Source organism: Hyla sarda, chromosome 4, assembly GCF_029499605.1.
Source record: "Hyla sarda isolate aHylSar1 chromosome 4, aHylSar1.hap1, whole genome shotgun sequence".
NCBI lineage: Eukaryota > Metazoa > Chordata > Amphibia > Anura > Hylidae > Hyla > Hyla sarda.
In genome coordinates this window covers 369620242-369645128 of record NC_079192.1, presented here as the reverse complement: position 1 = coordinate 369645128, position 24887 = coordinate 369620242, and the positions used below count along the sequence as shown (strand labels likewise).

Below are 24887 nucleotides of genomic sequence, written 5' to 3'. Positions count from 1 at the left end.
GCCTACTAAGCCTACTAAGAAATCAAGGTGTACATCTGGTACTGCCTATAGTATAAGCATTTTTGGTGTCTGCTTATATCTAGATTTTTTTTTTTTTTTTGGGGGGGGGGGGGCATTCTACTCTCCTTTTTGTGGCTTTTTTGCTGTGTTTATTTTCCAATTACAAATCATATCAGATCTATCGATCATACTGTATGATACAAAAAGCACCAAAAATGTAATACACATCCTACGACATAAAGCCATTGCCCCATTCACTCCAATGCCCCAAAAGTAGACATTTCAAGAGGGAAATTTCCCACATGAATGTGTTAATTTAGTGGGAATTAAAGGGGTACTCAAAACTGGAAAACAGTTTTTTTAAATCAACTGGTGCCAGAAAGGTAAACAGATTTAAAAATCTTAATCCTGATGTATACTACAGAGGAAGATCTTTTCTTTTTTAATTTCTTTTCTGTCTGACCACAGTGCTCTCTGCTCTTACCTCTGTCTGTCCAAAGCAGGAGCAAATTACCATAGCAAACCTATCCTGGACAGTTCCTGATATGAACAGAGGTGTCAGCAGAGAGTACTGTGGTAAAACTAAAAAAAAAAAATTCAAAAAGAAAAGAACTTCCTGTGGAGCATACAGCAACTGATAAGTACTGGAAGGATTAAGATTTTTAAATAGACGTAATTTACAAATCTGTTTAACTTTCTGGCACCAGTTGATATAAAAAATATTTTTTTTTTCCACCAGAGTACCACTTTAAATGTGCAGCAGACCAAGCTTTTGAGTCCCACAGAGTAAATGTATATATGTGGGAAATTACCCAAATGTAGTCATTACATTTAAAGTGAATGGGGCCGCTGCCATTACACAACAGTATAAGAGTACAACAGTATAGTACTCTTGACTAGGTGAAAAAAGGCCAGACCTAGTGCATGTTGTGCTTTTGAAAAATCTAAAAAAATGTATCCAAAATAAAGAAAAAGCATTCTAAGGCAGTAACGCTGCAAAAAAAAAAATAAAATAAATAAAAAAAGACACATCAGGTGGGGCATCAGTTTTTATTATACATAAAGTAAACAGAAAACCTTATTTAACCCTAAATCTGCTGTCAGGGCTGCTGAAATGGTTCCATGTAGAGTGCTTCAGTTTTGCTGGTGCCAAGTAGTACTTTATGCAAAGTTATTACAGCAGGCCCAGCAGCGGTCCCCGAGTGGCGACAGTGGTGGTAGAGTTAAAGGGGTATTCCAGGAAAAAACTTTTTTTTATAAATATCAACTTGCTCCAGAAAGTTAAACAGATTTGTAAATTACTTCTAATAAAAAATCTTAATCCTTTCAGTACTTATGAGCTTCTGAAGTTAAGGTTGTTATTTCTGTCTAAGTGCTCTCTGATGACATGTGTCTCGGGAAACACCCAGTTTAGAAGCAAATCCCCATAGCAAACCTCTTCTAAACTGGGCGGTTCCCGAGACAGGTGTCATCAGAGAGCACATAGACAGAAAAGAACAACCTTAACTTCAGAAGCTCATAAGTACTGAAAGGATTAAGATTTTTTAATAGAAGTAATTTACAAATCTGTTTAACTTTCTGGAGCCAGTTGATATATATATATATATATAAAAAAGTTTTTTCCTGGAATACCCCTTTAAGTTTTTTTTTTTTTTTTTTAAGTTGGCTATGGGGGAGATTTATAAACCTTGGTGTTGGTACACTGTTTGCTTACACTGTTTTTACAGAATAAGAGGTGGTGTATGTGTGAAAAATGTATAAAGAAGTCACATAGACTTACATTTGTCGCACATACACCAGAGGTGAAAAATCACTTTAGCACACCAATATGGGCAAAGTGGTGTGAGGAGAGTCTGCCGAGCATTCCAAGGGAGCTGTTTAGAGGAGGGTATGCTACTACTCAGTAGTTCCATGATATTATTTGTCAAACTATAATGGCAAAGCGTTTTCTGAGTGCTTGCTCAGGATATCCCTCTACCTCAAGTGCTGTAGAGGCTTTGTTATACTCCAAGTGTAAGCAAGGCAGCATGGTGCGCTGAGCTGGAGGCAACATGTGATGCAACATGAGGGGCGCCATTCGTCACAAAAGCACACAGCCATTGCTCAGTGACTATACGTTACACCAGTGCAGACCTGCAGTTTACTATGACACCACACTGGCGTTACTTTATCTACATTAAGCTTCACCAGTTGCATTAAAGGAAATATGTCATCCACCTGCACTAACCTGTTGGTACAGACAGGTAGTGCAGGTGACACTGATGACAACCATACTTACCTGGTCCCGTTCAGTGCTCTGGTTCTCCCACAATCTTCTGTTCCGGGGCCAACTTGGAGCATGGGTGGAACTTCATGACATCACTTCGTGCTGTTTGCTAGCAGCAATACCCAGCAGAAAAAAGGCAGCAGTGACATCACGAATCTCTGCCCATGCTCCACGTCGGCATCAGAACGGAAGATACGACTGAAGATTGCGGGAGAACCAGAGTCTGAATTGGGACCAGGTAAGTATGGTTGTCATCAGTGTCACCTGTGATACCTGTCTGTACCGACAGGTTAGTGCAGGTGAAATTGATGACAGATTCCCTTTAACCCCTTAAGGACCGGAGGTTTTTCCGTTTTTGCATTTTCGTTTTTTGCTCCTTGCCTTTAAAAAATCATAACTCTTTCAAATTTACACCTAAAAATCCATATGATGGCTTATTTTTTGCGCCACCAATTCTACTTTGTAATGACTTCAGTCATTTTGCCCAAAAATCTATGGTGAAGCGGGAAAAAAAATCATTGTGCGACAAAATTGAAAAAAAAAACGCTGTTTTGTAACTTTTGGGGGCTTCCGTTTCTACGTAGTACATTTTTCGGTAAAAATGACACCTGATATGTATTCTGTAGGTCCATACAATTAAAATGATACCCTACTTATATAGGTTTGATTTTGTCGGACTTCTGGAAAAAATCATAACTACATGCAGGAAAATTAATACGTTTAAAATTGTCATCTTCTGACCCCTATAACTTTTTTATTTTTCCGTGTATGGGGCAGTATGAGGGCTCATTTTTTGCGCCATGATCTGAAGTTTTTAACGGTACCATTTTTGCATTGATAGGACTTATTGATCACTTTTTATTCATTTTTAAATGATATAAAAAGTGACCAAAAATGCACTATTTTGGACTTTGGAATTTTTTTGCGCGCACGCCATTGACCGAGCGGTTTAATTAATGATATATTTTTATAATTCGGACATTTCTGCACGCGGTGATACCACATATGTTTATTTTTATTTTTATTTACACTGTGTTTTTTTTTTTATTGGAAAAGGGGGGTGATTCAAACTTTTAATAGGGGAGGAGTTAAATGATCTTTATTCACTTTTTTTTTTCACTTTTTTTTTGCAGTGTTATAGGTCCCATAGGGACCTATAACACTGCACACACTGATCTTCTATGTTGATCACTGGTTTCTCATAAGAAACCAGTGATCAACGATTCTGCCGGATGACTGCTCATGCCTGGATCTCAGGCACTGAGCAGTCATTCGGCGATCGGACAGCGAGGAGGCAGGTAGGGGCCCTCCCGCTGTCCTGTCAGCTGTTCGGGATGCCGCGATTTCACCGCGGCTATCCCGAACAGCCCACTGAGCTAGCCGGCATGCTTTCGGTTTCACTTTAGACGCGGCGTTCAACTTTGAACGCCGCGTCTAAAGGGTTAATAGCGCGCGGCACAGCGATCAATGCCGCGCGCTATTAGCCACGGGTCCCGGCCGTTGTTAGAGGCCGGGCCCGAACCGCTATGACGCGGGGCCACGCCGTGGCCCCGCGTTATAGATCGGGAGTGGACACATGACGTTCCAGTACGTCATGTGTCCTTAAGGGGTTAAAGGAGATCTGAATTGTAAGACACTTATCCCCTATCTGCAGGAGTGTTTGATCACAGGGGGGGATCCGAACGCTGGGACCCCCCCCACGATCTCCTGTACGGGGCCTCGGCTCTGCCGACACGCCCCCTCCATGTATCTCTATGGGAAAGGCGGAGATGCAGTGTTTGTGCATCCCCGCCTCTCCCATAAAGCTGTATGGGGGGGGGGGATGTCGTCTGCAGTCATGCTGAGGCCAACACACCTCCTACAAGGGAGAGCTGCGGCAATGCCGGCTCCCCATACGGGAGATCGTGGGGGTTCCAGCGGTCAGACTCCCCTCAATCAGATACTTCTTCTCTATCCAGATAGGGAATAAGTGTCTTCCACTGCAGTATTCCTTTAACAAAATTATCTGTAAATGTATATTTGGGCAAAGTATGTGTTACAACAGGCTACCAAGATAAAGAAAAGAGAATGGCAATAGGGTCCTCATTACATTAGAACATATATTGTTTGGCAACAAAATTTAAAATATTGGACACATATTTTGGCCCTGATGACAAAGGTAACAAAACAGAAAGGCATTAGCAAATATTTACGAAACCATGATTATTTGGGAATTTTGGTTCACAGAAGTATGAAATGCTTTTGTATGTCTTTTTGGTAAACCATGTTTGACTTGGTGTAGTTGATTGACTTTTTAAGGTTAAAACATTTTTTTTCAAACCAACTGGCTCCAGAAAGTTAAACAGATTTGTAAATTACTTCTATTAAAAAATCTTAATCCTTCCAGTACTTATCAGATGCTGTATGCTACAGAAAAAGTAGAGTAGTTTTTTTTCTGTCTGACCACAGTGCTCTCTGCTGACACCTCTGTCTATGTAAGGAACTTTCCAGAGCAGGAGAGGTTTCTGTGAGAATTTGCTCCTACTCTGGACAGTTACTGACATGTACATAAAGTAGTTTCTGAAAAAAAATGCTTTCCATTTAGAGACATCAAAAGTCGCACAATTTTGGGGACAGGGGACACATGCGACAAAATCTGCGACATTTGTAAAGCAAAAATAAATAAAAAAGCCCTAAATTTCTTCATAATTTCCCCCTTTTAGAACATAGCAAAACATGCACAGCAAGCACTATGTACCGTCATCGCCTTTTACTCCCTTTTCTCCATCTTTTCCATCTTTCCCATCTTTTCCTGGAAACCCCATTCTTCCAATGGTACCAGTTGATCCTGGATGTCCTGGCACTCCAGGTGGCCCTTGTGGTCCTGGTAAGCTACAAGAAAGCTGAGAGGTGCCTTTTAGGTAGTAAGACTCTCCATGAACTGTGCTGCTGACAAGGTTATCTGCTGAGCATTGAACAGCCCAAACTAGGAGCATCAGAGACATCATTTTGGACCCTGTGTGACAGAAAAAGAGATATCCATCATATGTCAATGAAAAAAGTTTTTTCTCTCAAAATGTTTCAAGTATCGTTATTTATACGTTTTCATACCTTTTTTCAAGCTTTCACTTTTTCCTTTAGGGAAGGGCCTTACACGGAGCACTTGCAGCATATTTGTCACTGCGGATGCGCTGCTGGAAGTCAGAGCGAGCGACCTGCTGCCGCCGGGTAACTGTGTGTGTCATCTCAGGACTGCTGGTGGGAAATCTGCTGCTACAAGCAGACACACAGGGAGCTGGCTCTGCAGTCGCTCTGTGACTGCTGGCAGCGCATACACAGCGTCAAATACACTGTGGATGCGCTGTGTAAGACCCTACGCAAAATGTATCAAGTTGTCTCACAATGTATGATGAATTTCCACAGCTTTTTCAATGCACTATTTGATGTGTGGTTTGTATGCCACCTATTTATTGGGGTGCAGTTAAACCATTTAATATAAAAAGTAGCAAAATGAGGCTTGCACAAAATAGTTTACACTTGAAAAGTGGCATACAAACATTTCTAAATTCCCCCCTATGGGTACAACACAGAACACAGTATTGCAAGTAATGCCTAATTTGTCTGTTTCAGAGACTGTTGCATCACATTTTACAATGACTGTGTGCCATAATTAAATTGCTGGTACATTTGTGCTGAAATTCACTGAAAATAAAGAGGATAGCCTGTTTCTGACTCAAGCTATATGGCCAATTTTTCACAGAGCGTAGTTAGCTCGTTTAAAACTTAATTTTTAATAGTAAGTAGTCCTCAAAGTATACTGGTAAATAACAACATGTATAGGTGGAAAAGAGCTCAGATGAGGGATATTGGGCTCAACACCTTCACCTATCACAGCAAAAAAACAATCCTATAAAAAATCAACTGTGCCAATACACACAAAATCAGTGTTATTAATTCCGATGCGTTTCCCCCCTCCAAAAGGGATAATGTGGAGTAATGCGGTGTTCATCAGGGGATACAAATGTTGGAAAAAAAGATATATATATAATGACCAAAAAATGCAGCTGTTAGATAATAACTGCCAGTTAGTAAAGAAAATAAGATGCACGGTCCGATAAGGACCACTCACTCTGAGCCAATGATACCATTCTTGATATGGGATGAATGACTTGGGTAGCCGTATGATGACGGCTGGTCCCCTTCTGGCAGCAGCAGCAGGAGGGGACCAGCTGTCATCATACGGCTACCCAAGTCATTCATCCAACATCAAGGACTGTATCATTGGGTCAGAGTGAGTGGTCCTTATCAGACCGTGCATCTTATTTTCTTTACTAACTGGCAGTTATTATCTAACAGCTGCATTTTTTGGTCATTATATATATATTTTCTTTTTTCCTACATTTGTATCCCCTGATGAACCCCGCATTACTCCACATTATGCCTTTTGGAGGGGGTGAAACACGTCGGGATTAATAACACTGATTTTGTGTGTATTGGCACAGTTGGTTTTTTGTAGGATTGTTTGTTTGCTGTGATTGGTGAAGGTGTTGAGCCCAATATCCCTTATCTGAGCTCTTTTCCACCTATACATGTTGTTATTTACTAGTGTACTTTAAGGACTACTTATCTTATTACTAAATACAAAAGTTAAGTTTTAAACAAGCTAACTACGCTACTTCTGTTATATATTTGTGCTGAAAGTAAGATCTTATGCAAATTCTAAAAGTAATTCAGTCTTTGTTTATTCCTCCAGTATTTTTTTCATTCATGCATTAATGTATCTTGATTTTTGTAAACAGTTTTGAAAAACAGTTTCATACAAATGGATCAAATCTTTATGTTTCTTGTTCTAGAACCTCTCCCTCCTCTAGAACCTCTCCCTCCTCTAGAACCTCTCCCTGCTCTAGAACCTCTCCCTCCTCCTAATGTCAAATTGATCAAAAAACACATCAGAATAGAAATCCATGCTCACATGGCTAGATAGGGCTAATCATCATAATTATATCTTTTTTTTATTCCCATAGTCCTTTCCAGCTCTGAGATATTAACTTTTTGTTAATATGTAAATGAGGCTCAAGTGCCCAGGGGGCATTCCTTAGCATGTCGGGGGGTTACTGTATACACTCCCAGTGCTGAAGGGCTGGAACGTTTCCCAATTGAAGGACAATAAACACAGATGGGGAGATTTATCAAAACCTGTCCAGAGGAAAAGTTGATGAGTTGCCCATAGCAACCAATCAGATCGCTTCTTTCATTTTGCAGAGGCCTTGTTAAAAATGAAAGAAGCGATCTGATTGGTTGCTATGGGCAACTCAGCAACTTTTCCTCTGGACAGGTTTTGATAAATCTCCCCCAGAAACTGTTCAGACATAAACATAATGTCTGAACAGGACCCAAAGCAGATAAATGCAAAATACAGATAAACGGACATTACAGATACATGTTTAAATAGTGTGAGTCCAATTACTGGGTCACCAAAAGAATATTAGAATGAAGTAAGCCTTCTCTCTCCCCACCAAGATAGCCTCATTGGGGAGAAGATATATAGAAGAAGATGTATAGAGTGGTGACCGAGCATGCCTCTTACTGATCCATACAAGACTATAGGAAGTGATGAAACAGCTGAACATAGAGAGTGTGATGTTTGTCAATACTGCTAATTAATTATTAGGTAAGTAACTATTTCTCAATATAAAGCAAATAGGGAGGGTAGGGGTACCACAGGGGTCAGTACTGGGTCCACTTTTTTTCCAATATGTTTATTAACCCCTTAAAGGGGTACTCCGGTGCGTACACATCTTATCCCCTATCCAAAGGATAGGGGATAAGATGCCTGAGTCCCGCAGCTGGGGACGCCCGTGATAATGCACGCGGCACCCCGATTGTAATCAGTCCCCGAAGCGTGTTCGCTCTGGGTCTGACTACGGTCGACCGCAGGGTCGGCGGCGTGTGACGTCACGCCTCCGCCCCCTTGTCACGTCACGCTCCGCCCCTCAATGCAAGCCTACGGGAGGGGGCGTGATAGCTGCCACGCCCCCTCCCGTAGACTTGCATTGAGGGATGGAGCGTGACGTCACACGGGGGCGGGGGCGTGACATCACACGCCGCCGGCCCTGTGGTCGCCGGTAATCATTCCCGGAGCGAACACGCTCCGGGGACTGATTACAAACGGGGTGCCGCGTGCATGATCACGGGCGTCCCCAGCTGCGGGACTCCCGCGATCAGGCATCTTATCCCCTATCCTTTGGATAGGGGATAAGATGTGTAAGCACCGGAGAACCCCTTTAAGGACCAGGCCAATTTTCACTGTAGGACCAGAGCGTTTTTTGCACATCTGACCACTTTCACTGTAAGCATTAATAACTCTGGGATGCTTTTACTTTTCATTCTGATTCCGAGATTGTTTTTAGTGACATATTCTACTTTATGTTATTGGTAAAATTTTGTCGATACTTGCATCCTTTCTTGGTGAAAAATGCTGAAATTTTATGAAAAAATTGAAAATTTAGCATTTTTCTAACTTTGAAGCTCTCTGTAGACCCAGTTTTTGAATTTTTACAAGGAGTAAAAGGAGAAAAATTTGTAACCCAATTTCTCTCGAGTAAGGAAATACCTCATATGTGTATGTCAAGTGTTCGGCGGGCGCAGTAGAGGGCTCAGAAGGGAAGGAGCGACAATGGGATTTTGGAGAGTGAGTTTTTCTGAAATGGTTTTTGGGGGGCATGTCACATTTAGGAAGCCCCTATGGTGCCAGAACAGCAGAAAAAACCCCACATGGCATACCATTTTGGAAACTACACCCCTCAAGGCATGTAACAAGGGTTCCAGTGAGCCTTTAAACCCCACAGGTGTTTGACGACTTTTCGTTAAAGTCGGAGGTGTAAATGAAAAAACTAAATTTTTCACTAAAGTGCTGTTTTTTCCCCAAATTTACCATTTTTATAAAGGGTAATGGGAGAAAATGCCCCCCAAAATTTGTAACCCCATCTCTTTTGAGTATGGAAATACCCCATGTTAGGATGTAAAATGCTCTGCGGGCGAACTACAATGCTCAGGAGAGAAGGAGTCACATTTGGCTTTTGGAAAGCAAATTTTGCTGGAATGGTTTTGGGGGGGGGGGGGGGCATGTCGCATTTAGGAAGCCCCTATGGTGCCAGAACAGCAAAAATACCCACATGACATACTATTTTGGAGACTACACCCCTCAAGGAACGTAGCAAGGGGTACAGTGAAACTTAACACCGCACAGGTATTTCACGACTTTTTGTTAAAGTGGGATGTGTAAATGAAAAAAAAATTTTTTGCACTAAAATGCTGTTTTTTCCCCAAATTTTACATTTTTACAAGGGGTAATAGGAGAAAATTACCCCCAAAATTTGTAACCCCATTTCTTCTGAGTATGGAAATACCCCATGTGTGGACGTCAAGTGCTCTGCGGTCGAACTACAATGCTCAGAAGAGGAGGAGCGCCATTGAGCTTTTGAAGAGTGAATTTGTCTGGAATGGAAGTCAGGGGCCATGTGCGTTTACAAAGTCCCCCGTGGTGCGAGAACTGTGGACCTCCCCACATGTGACCCCATTTTGGAAACTACACCCCTCACAGAATGGAATAAGGGGTGCAGCGAGCATTTACACCCCACTGGCATTTGACAGATCTTTGGAACAGTGGGCTGAGCAAATTAAAAATAAAATTTTTCATTTTCACAGACCACTGTTCCAAAAATCTGTCAGACCCCTGTGGGGCGTAAATGCTCATTGTACCCCTTATTACATTACATGAGGGGTGTAGTTTACAAAATGGGGTCACATGTTGGGGGGGTCCACTGCTCTGGTACCATGGGGGCTTTGTAAACACATGTGGCCTTCAATTCCAGACAAATTTTCTCTTCAAAATCCCAATGGCGCTCCTTCTCTTCTGAGCATTGTAGTTCGCAAGCAGAGGACTTTACATCCACATATGGGGTATGTTCTTACTCAGAAGAAATGGGGCTACAAATTTTGGGGGCTTTTTCCCTATTTTCCCTTGTGAAAATGAAATTTTTTTTTTTCATTTTCCCATCCAACTTTAATGAAAATTCATCAAACACCTGTGGGGTGTTAAGGCTCACTATACCCCTTGTTACTTTCTGTGAGGGGTGTAGTTTCCAAAATGGGGTCACATGTCGGTATTTATTTTTTTGCCAGAAAAATGTCAGAACCGCTGTAAAATCAGCCACCCCTGTGCAAATCACCAATTTAGGCCTCAAATGTACATGGTGTGCTCTCACTCCTGAGCCTTGTTGTGCGCCCGCTGAGCATTTTACGCCCACATATGGGTTATTTCCGTACTTTAAAATTTTGGGGGTCTTTTACCTTTTACCTCTTGTGAAAAAAATTTTGGGGGTCTTTTACCATTTACCTCTTGTGAAAATAAAAAGTAAAGGACAACACCAGCATGTTAATGTAAAAATTATTTTTTTTTAACACTAACAGGCTGGTGTAGACCCCAACTTTTCTTTTTCATAAGGGCTAAAAGGAGAAAAAGCCCCCAAAATGTTTAGTGCAATTTCTCCCGAGTACAGCAATACCCCATATGTGGCCATAAACTGTTTCCTTGAAATACGACAGGGCTCCAAAGTGAGAGTGCGCCATGCGCATTTGAGGACTAAATTAGGGATTGCATAGGGGTGGACATAGGGGTATTCTACACCAGTGATTCCCAAACAGGGTGCCTCCAGCTGTTGATAAACTCCCAGCATGCCTGGACAGTCAGTGGCTGTCCGGAAATGCTGGGAGTTGCAGCTGGAGGCTCCATTTGGAAACATTGCCGTACAATACGTTTTTCATTTTTATTGGGGGGACGGGGGGGGACAGTGTAAGGGGGTGTATATGTAGTGTTTTACTCTTTATTATGTGTTAGTGTAGTGTAGTGTTTTTAGGGTACATTCACACTGGCGGTGGTTTACAGTGAGCTTACCGCTAGGAGTATGCGCTGCGGCGAAAAATTTCCCACAGCTCATACTTGAACCAGGAAACTTACTGTAAACCTGCCCGTGTGAATGTACCCTGTACGTTCACATGGGGGGGGGGGGGGGGGGCAAACCTCCAGCTGTTTCAAAACTACAACTCTCAGCATGCACTGACAGACCGTGCATGCTGGAAGTTGTACTTTTGCAACAGCTGGAGGCACACTGGTTGGAAAACCTTCAGTTAGGTTCTGTTACCTAACTCAATATTTTCCAACCAGTGTGCCTCCTGCTGTTGCAAAACTACAACTCCCAGCATGTACTGATCGCCAAAGGGCATTCTGGGACATGTAGCTATACAACAGCTGGAGGTACGCAACAACAACTCCCAGCATGCAGAGACAGCTGTTTGCTGTTTAAGCATGCTGAGATTTGCAGTTTTGCAACATCTGTAGGGCTACAATTTAGAAATCTCCAAACTGTGGACCTCCAGCTGTTGCAAAACTACAAATCCCAGCATGCCCAGACAGCAAACTGCTGTTTGGGCATGCTAGGAGTTACAGTTTTGCAACATTTGGAGGGCCACAGTTAGAGATCACTGCCAGTGATATCCAAACTGTGTCCCTCCAGCTGTTGCAAAACTACAACTCCCTGCATGCCCAAACAGCTGTCTGGGCATGCTTGGAGTTGTAGTTTTGCAACATCTGGAGGGTTACAGTTTAGAGACCTGTATAGTGGTCTCAAACTGTACCCTCCAGATGTTGCTAGGCAATTTACCGGCTTCCGTCGGATGCAGGGAGCCAGCCGCATGACATCGCCGGACTCCGATCTCCTCCACCGATCGCCGCCCGCAGCCTCGCACGCGGGGTAAGTGGATGTCGGCGCCGGTCCTCTGTTGGTTCCCCGCTCTGCCCCGCCTATTGTGGGTGGGCAGAACGGGGAAACCGAAAGTAAAGTCCCCTGCCCCCAATCTGCTATTGGTGGTCGCGTCTAGACCACCAATAGCAGGGATAGGAGGGGTGGCACCCCTGCCACCTCACTCCTATCCCTTCAGGGGGATCGTGGGTGTCTTGGACAACGGTGATCCCCCTTATTTTCCGGGTCACCATAGACCCGTATGACCCGGAATCGGTGCAAATCGCAAGTGTGAATGACCCCCCTGGGCATTTGTGCGGGATACCTGCTGATAGATATCAGCAGTCACCTCCGTCCGGTCCCCGCCCGGCGCGCGGCAGGGATCCAAATTCCCAAGGGCGTACAGGTACGCCCTTGGTCCTTAAGTATCAGGGAGCAAAGGCTTACCTGTACGCCCTTGGTCCTTAAGGGGTTAATGACCTTATAGAAGGATTACAAAGTAGAATTTCAATATTTGCAGAGTAAGGTGATCACCACAGAGGAAGATGACATAATATTACAGAGGGATCTGGGGAAGCTGGAGGCTTGGGCACAGACAGACATGGCAAATTCTATTTAATGTGGATACATTTAAGATAAAATGTACAATTATGTGTTAAATAATAAGACACTAGGTCAAACTTCTATTGAAAAAGACTTGGGGGGGGGGGGGGGGGGACTGGTGGACAGTAAACACCACCTTAGTGACCAGTGTCAGGCAGCTGCTGCCAAGACTAACAAAGCCATGGGATGTATCAAGAGGGGCATAGAGGCACGTGACAAGGACAGTTTTGCTTCGGTATAAATCACTAGTCAGACCACATATGGAGTATTGTGTCCAATTTTGGGGACCTGTATATAAAATGGACATGGCCGAACTGGAGAGGGTGCAGAGGAGAGTGTCAAAGGTGGTATTGGTAATCGGTGGTATGGGAAGGTTACAGGACTAAGACAGGATATCAAGCTTGGGGTAATTTAGTTTAGAGAAAAGACGTCTTAGTAGGGATTTGATCACAATGTACAAACATATGAATGGACAGTACAGAGATCTTTCTAGTGATCTTTTTATTCCTAGGCCATGACAACGGGGAATCTTCTACATCTAGAAGAATGAAAGTTTCACCATTATCACAGGCAGGGATTCTTTACTGTAAGAGCAGTGAGACTATGGAACTCTGTCACACGATGTTGTGATGGCTGACTCAATAAACAAGTTTAAAGGGGGCCTGGATGTTTTTTCACTGGAAAATGTATTGTTTTTTTTTTTTTACTTATTAACTATGTAACTAAATAGTTAGAAGGGGCTCTCTAAATACGATGCACCTAAGGGTGTGATTTTCCTAAACAAAATCAATACCAGATCCAAGGACAATCAATTTTCAATGCATGGATGTAGTGTCCGCAACCCCTTTCTCACGCGTTGAGAATTTTGTGCACAGATTTTAATCTGTGATGCAGAGAAAAATTAAGGATGCAGAAGAGTTTAGGAATAGCCAAATTATTGACAATAATGCTCATACAAATCCATAAATAACACTGATTCTTTAAAAAAATAAAATAAAAAAAGGCTGGATTTACCACTACAAATCTGTAACATGTGAACATAACCATACGCTCATGGGTGCCTGACAGATGTGATCCTACTGCCTAGCATACTAGTAACATGCGGTCCCAGGTATTCTGCGAAATCAATCACAGCTGGACTAGTAACAGGAGAACGTGCCGCTGGACAGAAAATACGGGAAGATATTTCTCTCTAGTTGTGTCAGCATACAGATTCTTCTTCTGACATGTTGACATTCTGATGATGCCTCTAAACAAAGGTTGATAAGGAAATGCACAAAGAATGTGTGGGCCCCTACTTTCTAACAGCTGGTCTGCCTTGCTCTGTTATTAACAAGGATCCAGCTTATGAAGAATTGCATTCAAAGATCTTTATTAAGGAATAAGAAATAATTCAGTTCCTTAGTTAAATATATAGAGCAACATTAAGGTGTATATCTAGGGCGTCATATCCCTTACAGGCCGGGTGAGGTAATATGGCTTTCCTATCTCTTCTGTGTGTACGTTATATTTGCTAGTGTCTAATAGGGTTGCCAACTGTATGTACGGTATTTTACCGGCACAGCCGGTATTTTGGCTACCCTGCCAGTATTTTTATATCAAAAATACCGGCCATACAATGGGCGTTATTTATCCAACCAATCCTCCAACTCCCGGAATGTTGCACCATATACTATATCAGTGTTTAGGTAGTTTTCTTCCTTCATAGGTAGTTACCCACACCGTAGTTAGTTGCGCCCTTTCACCCTTATTCTCCTTCCTGGGTCCTGCGCAGTCCTCTTGTCAATTCTCTTCCTCCCTGCTCTGAAGGTGCATGATGATGTCATTGTGTGTACCACAGCACAGAGGAGCAGATATGCAGCCTCTTGTGACTGCAGGCATAATGCTGCCAGCAGCCACAAGAGTAAGTGACAGTGCAAGGAGCCAATGGATCTATGCTCAGGCCAAAGCTGGGTGTCGCATTTAACCCCTTAACGACGCAGGACGTATATTTACGTCCTGCGCCGGCTCCCGCGATATGAAGCGGGATCGCGCCGCGATCCCGCATCATATCGCGTGGGTCCCGGCGCTAATCAACGGCCGGGACCCGCGGCTAATACCACACATCGCCGATCGCGGCGATGTGCGGTATTAACCCTTTAGAAGCGGCGGTCAAAGCTGACCGCCGCTTCTAAAGTGAAAGTGAAAGTGACCCGGCTGCTCAGTCGGGCTGTTCGGGACCGCCGCGGTGAAATCGCGGCGTCCCGAACAGCTGATCGGACACCGGGAGGGCTCTTACCTGCCTCCCCGGTGTCCGATCGACGAATGACTGCTCCGTGCCTGAGATCCAGGCAGGAGCAGTCAAGCGCCGATAATGCTGATCACAGGCGTGTTAATGCACGCCAGTGATCAGCATTAGAGATCACTGTGTGCAGTGTTATAGGTCCCTATGGGACCTATAACACTGCAAAAAAAATGTAAAAAAAAAGTGTTAATAAAGGTCATTTAACCCCTTCCCTAATAAAAGTTTGAATCACCCCCCTTTTCCCATAAAAAAAATAAAACAGTGTAAAAAAATAAAAAATAAACATATGTGGTATCGCCGCGTGCGTAAATGTCCGAACTATAAAAATATATCATTAATTAAGCCGTACGGTCAATGGCGTACGCGCAAAAAAATTCCAAAGTCCAAAAAAGCGTATTTTGGTCACTTTTTACATCATTAAAAAATGAATAAAAAGTGATCAAAAAGTCCGATCAAAACAAAAATCATACTGATAAAAACTTCAGATCACGGCGCAAAAAATGAGTCCTCATACCACCCCATACATGGAAAAATAAAAAAGTTATAGGGGTCAGAAGATGACATTTTTAAACGTATAAATTTTCCTGCATGTAGTTATGATTTTTTCCAGAAGTGCGACAAAATCAAACCTATATAAGTAGGGTATCATTTTAACCGTATGGACCTACAGAATAATGATAAGGTGTAATTTTTACCGAAATATGCACTGCGTAGAAACGAAAGCCCCCAAAAGTTACAAAATGGCGTTTTTTTTTCGATTTTGTCGCACAATGATTTTTTTTTCCGTTTCGCCGTGCATTTTTGGGTAAAATGACTAATGTCACTGCAAAGTAGAATTGGTGACGCAAAAAATAAGCCATAATATGGATTTTTAGGTGGAAAATTGAAAGGGTTATGATTTTTAAAAGGTAAGGAGGAAAAAACGAAAGTGCAAAAACGGAAAAACCCTGAGTCCTTAAGGGGTTAAAGGGGTACTCCGGTGAAAACCTTTTTTCTTTTAAATCAACTGGTGGCAGAAAGTTAAACATATTTGTAAATTACTTCTATTAAAAAATCTTAATCCTTCCTGTACTTATTAGCTGCTGAATACTACAGAGGAAATGTTTTTCTTTTTGGAATGCTCTCTGATGACATCACGAGCACAGTTCTCTCTGCTGACGTTATTATAAAAATATTAACACTTTATTTATTGTTTTCCTTAGTGGGATTTGAACCCAAGTGCCCAGCACTGCAAGGCAGCAGTGCTAACCACTGAGCCACCATGCTGCCCTTAGCATACATCTGCTATGCATCTGCTATGCATCTGCTATGCATCTGCTATGCACAGTTGCTAAAATGGACAGAGATGTCAGCAGAGAGCACTGTGCTCATGATGTCATCAGTGTTCCAAAAAGAAAGGAATTTCCTCTGTAGCAGTCAGCAGCTAATAAGTACTGGAAGGATTAAGATTTTTTAATAGTAGTAATTTACAAATATGTTTAACTTTCTGCCACCAGTTGATTTAAAAGAAAAAAGGTTTTCACCGGAGTACCCCTTTAAGAGTGCGTCCTTAGGATGCGTTTACATTTGAATGCACTGTGCAAAGCACCCAGTGGCTGCATGGCTATGCCCCCCAGGGGCAGGGGTCCTGGCACTTGTCCAGGTTTGCCTTGGAACCCACTCTAGCTCGGGCATAGCAGGGTATTGTTGATGTAACTGAATGAATGATCGGTCTCAGATTTGGCTCCATGCTTCCAAGACCTCAGTCTGAACTACAAACAAGGAAAATAGTTCTTACACACAGGTATTTAACTCCAAAGTGTCTAAACATAACACTGGCACAGATTTACAATTCCCATCCCAATATTTTAGGGTCAGCTAGGTGTTATTTTTTATTATAATTTTTCTGTTTAATTTCCTTTTATGGTTTTTACTATTTATATATATATATATATAATATTTTTTTTTTTAAGTTAGTTAGAGACTCCTGCATGTTCTGAAATGACACGCCTGCTCATGCAACCAGCAGCCGCAGCGATGTCCTGCCACTGAGCAGGCATGTGGTGTCATGTCCCTGAAGCACTGTGCAGTAGGTACCAGAGCTCTGTGATACAATGGCGCAGGAATAAGAAAGGTAGGTGTGTGTGTGTTGTTTTTATTTTTTAATCAACCCCTCCCTGGAAAAAACACTTTGCCTGTACAACCTCTTTAAGTCACATCTTCTGGCACTATAGCTCAGTCTTACTTAATGAAGGTTAAGTTCCTGATACACAAAAAGACTGGAATTGATCTACCCCCCATGTCCGTGTTTTTTAGGCAAGAACATGACTGATTTTTATCTCAGCTCTAGTTTGCAAGGATTTCTCCCCAAGTGTCATGGACTAGACATAATTGAAAACATGCGTTCTCTAAATTCAAGAGAGAAAATTGAAAGCAGAGGCCCAGATGTGTCCTCCTTATACGATATATGGGCGTACTCAGGGAGAACCTATTAAGAATAAGTTCAGATTTATAATTCTGCACATATGTGCAACATTCCTGGCATGGATTCTATATCATGGAAATTACTTTTCGAGAACAATGACTTACAAATAAAAATGCAAAAGCATAAAGGGGGAGATTTATCAAAACCTGTCCAGAGGAAAAATTGCCCATAGCAACCAATCAGATTGCTTCTTTCATTTTTAACAAGTCCTCTGCAAAATGAAAGAAGCAATCTGATTGGTTGCTATGGGCAACTGGGCAAATTTTCCTCTGGACAGGTTTTGATAAATCTCCCCCATCGAGCTAATAACTTAAAACTGAAAATGAAGCAAGTAGCCGTCATTAAAAATATCTCACTGTCTTGTGTCTACAGCTCCCATGCAGACCTATGAGTCTCCATGGTTACAGACAACAAATAACCCTGTCTAGTTTGATCCTGCAGTCATGTTTTCTCTTTCATCTGCCCAACTTCTAGCTAACTTACATTCTGTAGTCTGTAACCATGGAGAAAGTTGGGTCTGCATAGGATCTGGAAACACAAAAAATAAGCTTATTTGTTTGATTCTTTCAATAAAGATGCATTTAAGTGACTGTTTCCTTAAAGGGGTAGTTCAGTAAAAAAAACATTTTTTTTTTCATATCAACTGACTCCAGAAAGTTAAAGGAAATCTGTTACCAGTGTCACCTGCACTAACCTGTCGGTACCGACAGATATTGCAGGTGACACTGATGACAACGGTACTTACCTTGTCCCGTTCCGTGGTGGGGATCTTCAGTAATCTCCTCCGTTAGCTCCAGCTCCAGGCATCCGGCTTGGGGCACGGGTGGAGCTTACTGACGTTGCCGCTGCTGTTCTCTTACAGCGAGACTCAGCAGAGAGCAGCAGCGGTTTGGGGAATGGGCGGAGCTTAGTGATGTCACCGATGCTGCTCCCTGTTGGGTCCCGCTGTGAGAAAACAGCAACGGTGAGGTTTGTAAGCTCCACCCATGCCCCAAGCCGGATGCCCGGAGCTAATGGAGGAGATTACCGAAGATCCCCGCCACGGAACGGGACAAGGTGAGTACCGTTGTCATCAGTGTTACCTGCACTGTCGGTACCGATAGGTTAGTGCAGGTGACGGATTTCCTTTAAACAGATTTGTAAATTACTTCTATAAAAAATCTTAATCCTTCCAGTACTTAGCAGCTGCTGAATTTGAGTTGTACTTTTCTGTCTGACAACAGTGCTCTCTGCTGACACATCTGTCTGTCTCAGGAACTGTCCAGAGTAGGAGCAAATCCCCATAGCAAACCTATCTGGCTGGTAGGATTAAGATTTTTTAATAGAAGTTATTTACAAATCTGTTTAACTTTCTGGAGCCAGTTGATATGGAAAAAATTTTTTTTGAATACCACTTTAAGACAACTCCTGTCATATGCTTTATTAGAGCCTATGAACAACAAAGAGTCCTTCTTGAGACCCCCCCCCCCCCCCCCACTATTAGACAAAATGGGAACCAGCTTAGTACTAGTGATTCCCATTGTGGTTGGTCAATCAGCGGTATGTGAGGGGTGCCAGGAGTTAGACCCGCTGATCAGCTGATCGCCTCATGCCATATTCTAGGGGGAGGGGAACCCATAACATAATAGAAAAAGATCTGGCATCCAGGTTAGAAACTCTGTTAAAAATTCTCCAGCTTTATTAGTTATTTTTAAAAATTCTTGAACAAGAAAATGTAAATGAGATTACCATATATTATACTGGGATATGCATTGCTCACAATGGCATTACATCTCAGATTGTATCCACACAGGGGCATAGCCAGGGTTGTGCCAACAAACTACTGTACTTTGCCTTGGTCAGGGTATTTAGGCACAACGCTAGGGAAGTGTGATAGCCTGGGGGAGTAGGGTATGGGGAGTGAAGCTGTGCAGTGACTAAAGGGTGCTTGTTAACCCTTGCTATTCGTGATGCCAGGGTGAGGGCTCCTCAGTAATGCTTGTCCTACCACCACTGTTCCCAAGAGCAATAGGGAGGTAGATAATAATGAAATATCCACAACCGGAGAGTTTGCTGAAACAGTTGTAACTTTTACTGAAGATTTTATGCAAGCTTCATAACCGGAACAGTTGCTATACATGCAAGCTTTCTTTGGAGATTGACAAAGGTTGGAACTTTAGCAATTTAGAGTCTTTAGGATAATATGCGCTGTTCCACTGGATTTAGAGGATTTAGCTGCGGTCCAGTAGTCACGCTAGCTTTAGCAGGGGTAGTTTAGAACTCACGGTTTAAGTTCCGCTGAGGCCGGTAGGTTTTCAGGCCTAGCATGTCTTTGCAAGTTGCGCAGATCCGTCCTGCTAGTCTGGCATCCACGTGAGCAGCAACCCAAGAGAGCGATAATTGGCTACAGCAGGGGTTGGACTAGTGCTAATTGGTCCAATACTTGTGTCAATACCCATTACAAAGGATTATGGGTAACATGTGACCCAAGGACCTCCAAAGGTCCTCCAACATACCATAGAGGATATTAACATAGTTACATGACCGAAGGTCCTGCGACGCTAAACAAGGTAAGTACTATACATTATATTTAATATACATTATTTCTAAATATGTACATGTATCAACAGTATAGAATTAGAGTAGAGAACAGGCGACTAGGAGCTGTCCCACCTGGGGGACCCTACCTGAGCGTAGTTACTCTGACTTTGGGGACCAACTACACTAGGTATGCAATACGGTACTGGGACACCACAGAAGCAAATGTTACTTTGCCCTAGGTAAAGATGTGCCTAGCTCAGTGTTTTCCAACCAGGGTGCCTCTAGCTGTTGCAAAACTACAACTCCCAGCATGCCCGGACAGCCAATGGCTGTCCGGGCATGCTGGGAGTTGTAGTTTTGAAACAGCTGGAGGCACCCAGGTTGGGAAACACTGGCCTAGCTACTGAACTGTCTGCATCCATTTATAGTTTGCAGCACATTTTATACCCATTCTATTAGTTTGCAGCTCAATTTTCTGTTTCCCCAGAAGGAGAGAATATGTGAAGCAGCATCCATGTGTGGATGGTCTGTCTATTTCTGTCGTAAAAACAGACACTTATTAAAACTCGTGGCTTTAAACTGTCTGGATTTAATATAATATTTTCCATTGATAGATGCCAAATCTAAATGCTAAAAATCTCTGGAGAAATAAAAAAGATGACCAAAAATCTCCTCAAAGTCTACAGAAAACCTGTCACCAGAAACATATGTAAAAAGAAACATATGACCTATAATACAAAGGGGTTGTTTGGGAATAACAATATCTTTTTTCCCTACTTACCTATGGAATTATTTTTAGGAAGATTTAAAGGGGTAATCCGGTGAAAAACTTTTCTTTTTAAATCAACTGGTGCCAGAAAGTTAAACAGATTTGTAAATTACTTCTATTAAAAAATCTTAATCCTTCCTGTACTTATTAGCTGCTGAATACTACAGTGGAAATTCTTTTCCGTTTGAAACACAGAGCTCTTTGCTGACATCATGAGCAGAGTGCTCTCTGCTGACATCTCTGTCCATTTTAGGAACTGTCCAGAGTAAAAGGAAATCCCCATAGCAAACATATGCTGTTCTGGACAGTTCCTAAAATGGACAGAGATGTCAGCAGAGAGCACTCTGCTCGTGATGTCAGCAGACAGCTCTGTGTTTCAAAAAGAAAAGAATTTCCGCTGTAGTATTCAGCAGCTAATAAGTACAGGAAGGATTAAGATTTTTTAATAGAAGTAATTTACAAATCTGTTTAACTTTCTGGCACCAGTTGATTTAAAAAAAAAAATAAAGTTTTTCACCGGAGTACCCCTTTTGATTTATGGATTTTTTTTCTATGTAACCCAAGTCTCCATTAAGACAAGTGTGCCTACTTTCATTAGAAACTCCCCCAGAGTAACCCCATAGGAGTATGTTCACACAGTAGGAAAATGTGTGGAATGTCGGACATTCCGCACATATAAGTAATCCAGCCGGCACTAACTCCACTCGGAAATGCGGCGTCTCATAGATGACAATACGTTTCCGAGCAGAATCAACAGAAAGAATAGACAAGTCTATTCTTCATGCTGATGCCAGAATTGGGATTTCCGCCATGTGCATAGTTCAGCAGAATCCCTTTGAAATCAATGGGACTCTGCTGCAGTGGAATGTCTGTGTGGAATATTCAGGCGGAATTCTGCATGGACATTTGGAAGTGTGAACATACCCTAACAATGCCAGTTAGCTGCCCCGCCATAAATAATAGTGCCCTGCACAAACGGTGACAGCGATACATTTCTGGCTGCCTTATTATGCATTATATTCCCCTGTATTTTTTTTACACCAGGCTTTCTCTGTAGGCCGGGGTCCCTTGCCCGTCATATGGTGAAGGAAGCCTAGAGGACTACCATTCCCCTTGAAGGTTGGCATCAGGCCTGTGAGATCATCAGCCAATGTAGCTGGAAAGTTACATTGCCAGAATCAAACTTCTGCACCATATTTACTACTTGCATCTAGAGATGAGCGAACTTACAGTAAATTCGATTCATCACGAACTTCTCGGCTCATCAGTTGATGACTTTTCCTGCATAAATTAGTTCAGCTTTCAGGTGCAACCGTGGGCTGGAAAAGGTGGATACTGTCACGATGCCGGCTGGCAGGTAGTGGACCCTCTGTGCCAGAGAGGGATTGGCGTGGACCGTGCTAGTGGACCGGTTCTAAGCCACTACTGGTTTTCACCAGAGCCCGCCGCAAAGCGGGATGGTCTTGCTGCGGCGGTAGTGACCAGGTCGTATCCACTAGCAACGGCTCACCTCTCTGGCTGCTGAAGATAGGCGCGGTACAAGGGAGTAGGCAGAAGCAAGGTCGGACGTAGCAGAAGGTCGGGGCAGGCAGCAAGGATCGTAGTCAGGGGCAACGGCAGAAGGTCTGGAAACACTGGCAAGGGACACACAAGGAACGCTTTCACTGGCACTAAGGCAACAAGATCCGGCAAGGGAGTGCAAGGGAAGTGAGGTAATATAGGGAGTGCACAGGTGATAACTCTAATTGGAACCACTGCGCCAATCAGCGGCGCAGTGGCCCTTTAAATCGCAGAGACCCGGCGCGCGCGCGCCCTAGGGAGCGGGGCCGCGCGCGCCGGGACAGAACAGACGGGGAGCGAGTCAGGTAGGAGAGCCGGGGTGCGCATCGCGAGCGGGCGCTACCCGCATCGCGAATCGCATCCCGGCTAGCAGCAGGATCGCAGCGCCCCGGGTCAGAGGACGTGACCGGGGCGCTGCAGCGGAGGAGGTGAAGCGAGCGCTCCGGGGAGGAGCGGGAACCCGGAGCGCTCGGCGTAACAGTACCCCCCCCCTTGGGTCTCCCCCTCTTCTTGGAGCCTGAGAACCTGAGGAGCAGACTTTTGTCAAGGATGTTGTCCTCAGGTTCCCAGGATCTCTCTTCAGGACCACAACCCTCCCAGTCTACTAAAAAAAAATTTTTTCCTCTGACCTTTTTGGCAGCCAAAATCTCCTTGACCGAGAAGACGTCCGAGGAGCCGGAAACAGGAGTGGGAGGAACAGATTTGGGAGAAAAACGGTTGAGGATGAGTGGTTTGAGAAGAGAGACGTGAAAGGCATTAGGGATACGAAGAGAAGGAGGAAGAAGAAGTTTATAAGAGACAGGATTAATTTGACACAGAATTTTGAAAGGACCAAGATAGCGTGGTCCCAACTTGTAGCTAGGGACACGGAAGCGGACATATTTAGCGGAGAGCCATACCTTGTCTCCAGGGGAAAAAACGGGGGGAGCTCTTCTTTTCTTATCCGCGAACCTCTTCATGCGTGAAGAAGCCTGTAAGAGAGAATTTTGGGTCTCTCTCCATATAATGGAAAGGTCACGAGAAATTTCATCCACAGCGGGCAGACCAGAGGGCAAGGGGGTAGGGAGGGGGGGAAGAGGGTGACGGCCGTACACCACGAAAAATGGGGATTTGGAGGAAGATTCAGAGACCCTGAAGTTATACGAGAATTCGGCCCATGGAAGGAGATCTGCCCAGTCATCCTGGCGGGAGGAAACAAAATGTCGCAAATAATCACCCAGGATCTGGTTAATTCTTTCTACTTGTCCATTGGACTGGGGATGATATGCAGAGGAAAAATTTAATTTAATCTTGAGTTGTTTACAGAGAGCTCTCCAGAATTTAGACACGAATTGGACCCCTCTATCCGAGACAATCTGCGTAGGCAACCCGTGAAGACGAAAAATGTGTACAAAAAATTGTTTAGCCAACTGAGGCGCAGAAGGAAGACCAGGAAGAGGAATGAAATGTGCCATTTTGGAGAATCGATCAACGACCACCCAAATAACGGTGTTGCCACGGGAAGGGGGTAAATCAGTAATAAAATCCATACCAATCAGAGACCAAGGCTGTTCGGGGACAGGCAGAGGATGAAGAAAACCAGCGGGCTTCTGGCGAGGAGTCTTATCCCGGGCACAGATAGTGCAGGCTCGCACAAAGTCCCCAACATCCGTCTCCAGAGTTGGCCACCAATAGAAGCGGGAGATGAGTTGCACAGATTTCTTGATGCCCGCATGACCTGCGAGATGGGAGGAGTGACCCCATTTGAGGATTCCGAGGCGTTGGCGTGGAGAAACAAAGGTCTTTCCTGGAGGAGTCTGTCTGATGGAGGCAGGAGAAGTGGAGATCAGGCAGTCAGGTGGAATGATGTGTTGCGGAGGGAGATCAACTTCTGAGGCATCCGAGGAACGAGAGAGAGCATCGGCTCTAATGTTCTTATCGGCAGGACGAAAGTGAATCTCAAAATTAAATCGGGCAAAGAACAGAGACCACCGGGCCTGGCGAGGATTCAGCCGTTGGGCCGACTGGAGGTAGGAGAGGTTCTTGTGGTCGGTGTAGATAATAACAGGAAATCTTGATCCCTCCAGCAGATGCCTCCATTCCTCAAGTGCTAATTTAATGGCTAGAAGTTCTCGATCCCCGATGGAGTAGTTCCTCTCCGCTGGAGAGAAGGTCCTAGAGAAAAAACCACAAGTGACAGCATGCCCGGAAGGATTTTTTTGTAGAAGAACAGCTCCAGCTCCTACTGAGGAGGCATCAACCTCCAATAGGAAGGGTTTGGAAGGGTCAGGTCTGGAGAGCACGGGAGCCGAAGAAAAGGCAGACTTGAGTTGTTTAAAGGAGTCTTCTGCTTGAGGAGGCCAGGACTTGGGATCAGCATTTTTCTTGGTTAAAGCCACGATAGGAGCCACAATGGTAGAAAAATGTGGAATAAATTGCCTGTAATAATTGGCGAACCCCAAAAAGCGTTGGATAGCACGGAGTCCGGAGGGGCGTGGCCAATTTAAGACGGCAGAGAGTTTGTCTGGATCCATCTGTAGTCCCTGGCCAGAGACCAAATATCCTAGAAAAGGAAGAGATTGGCATTCAAACAGACATTTCTCAATTTTGGCATAGAGTTGGTTGTCACGAAGTCTCTGAAGAACCATACGGACATGCCGGCG

General features: G+C 43.6%; 2 protein-coding genes across 10 annotated transcripts in view; one reads left to right on the top strand and one right to left on the bottom strand.

The window, feature by feature from the left end:
• The window catches only part of C1QTNF2 (C1q and TNF related 2), a 113478-nt gene that overhangs the window by 1159 nt on the left and 87432 nt on the right, over nt 1-24887 (bottom strand). For 5 of the 9 annotated variants that reach the window (XM_056516693.1, XM_056516701.1, XM_056516696.1 and 2 more), the window contains one exon: nt 5004-5261. In XM_056516693.1, the coding sequence (XP_056372668.1) occupies nt 5004-5261 (258 nt within the window). Of the gene's footprint in view, nt 1-5003; nt 5262-5356; nt 5381-7217; nt 7431-17879; nt 17925-18141; nt 18316-24887 lie in introns of those variants that run through there. The other 4 variants (XM_056516697.1, XM_056516699.1, XM_056516698.1 and 1 more) reach the window with 4 other exon arrangements.
• The window catches only part of SLU7 (SLU7 homolog, splicing factor), a 61295-nt gene continuing 44007 nt past the window's right edge, over nt 7600-24887 (top strand). Inside the window, exon 1 of the mRNA XM_056516691.1 lies at nt 7600-7916. The gene's annotated coding sequence lies outside the window, so the exon portion shown is untranslated. The remainder of the gene's footprint in view (nt 7917-24887) is intronic.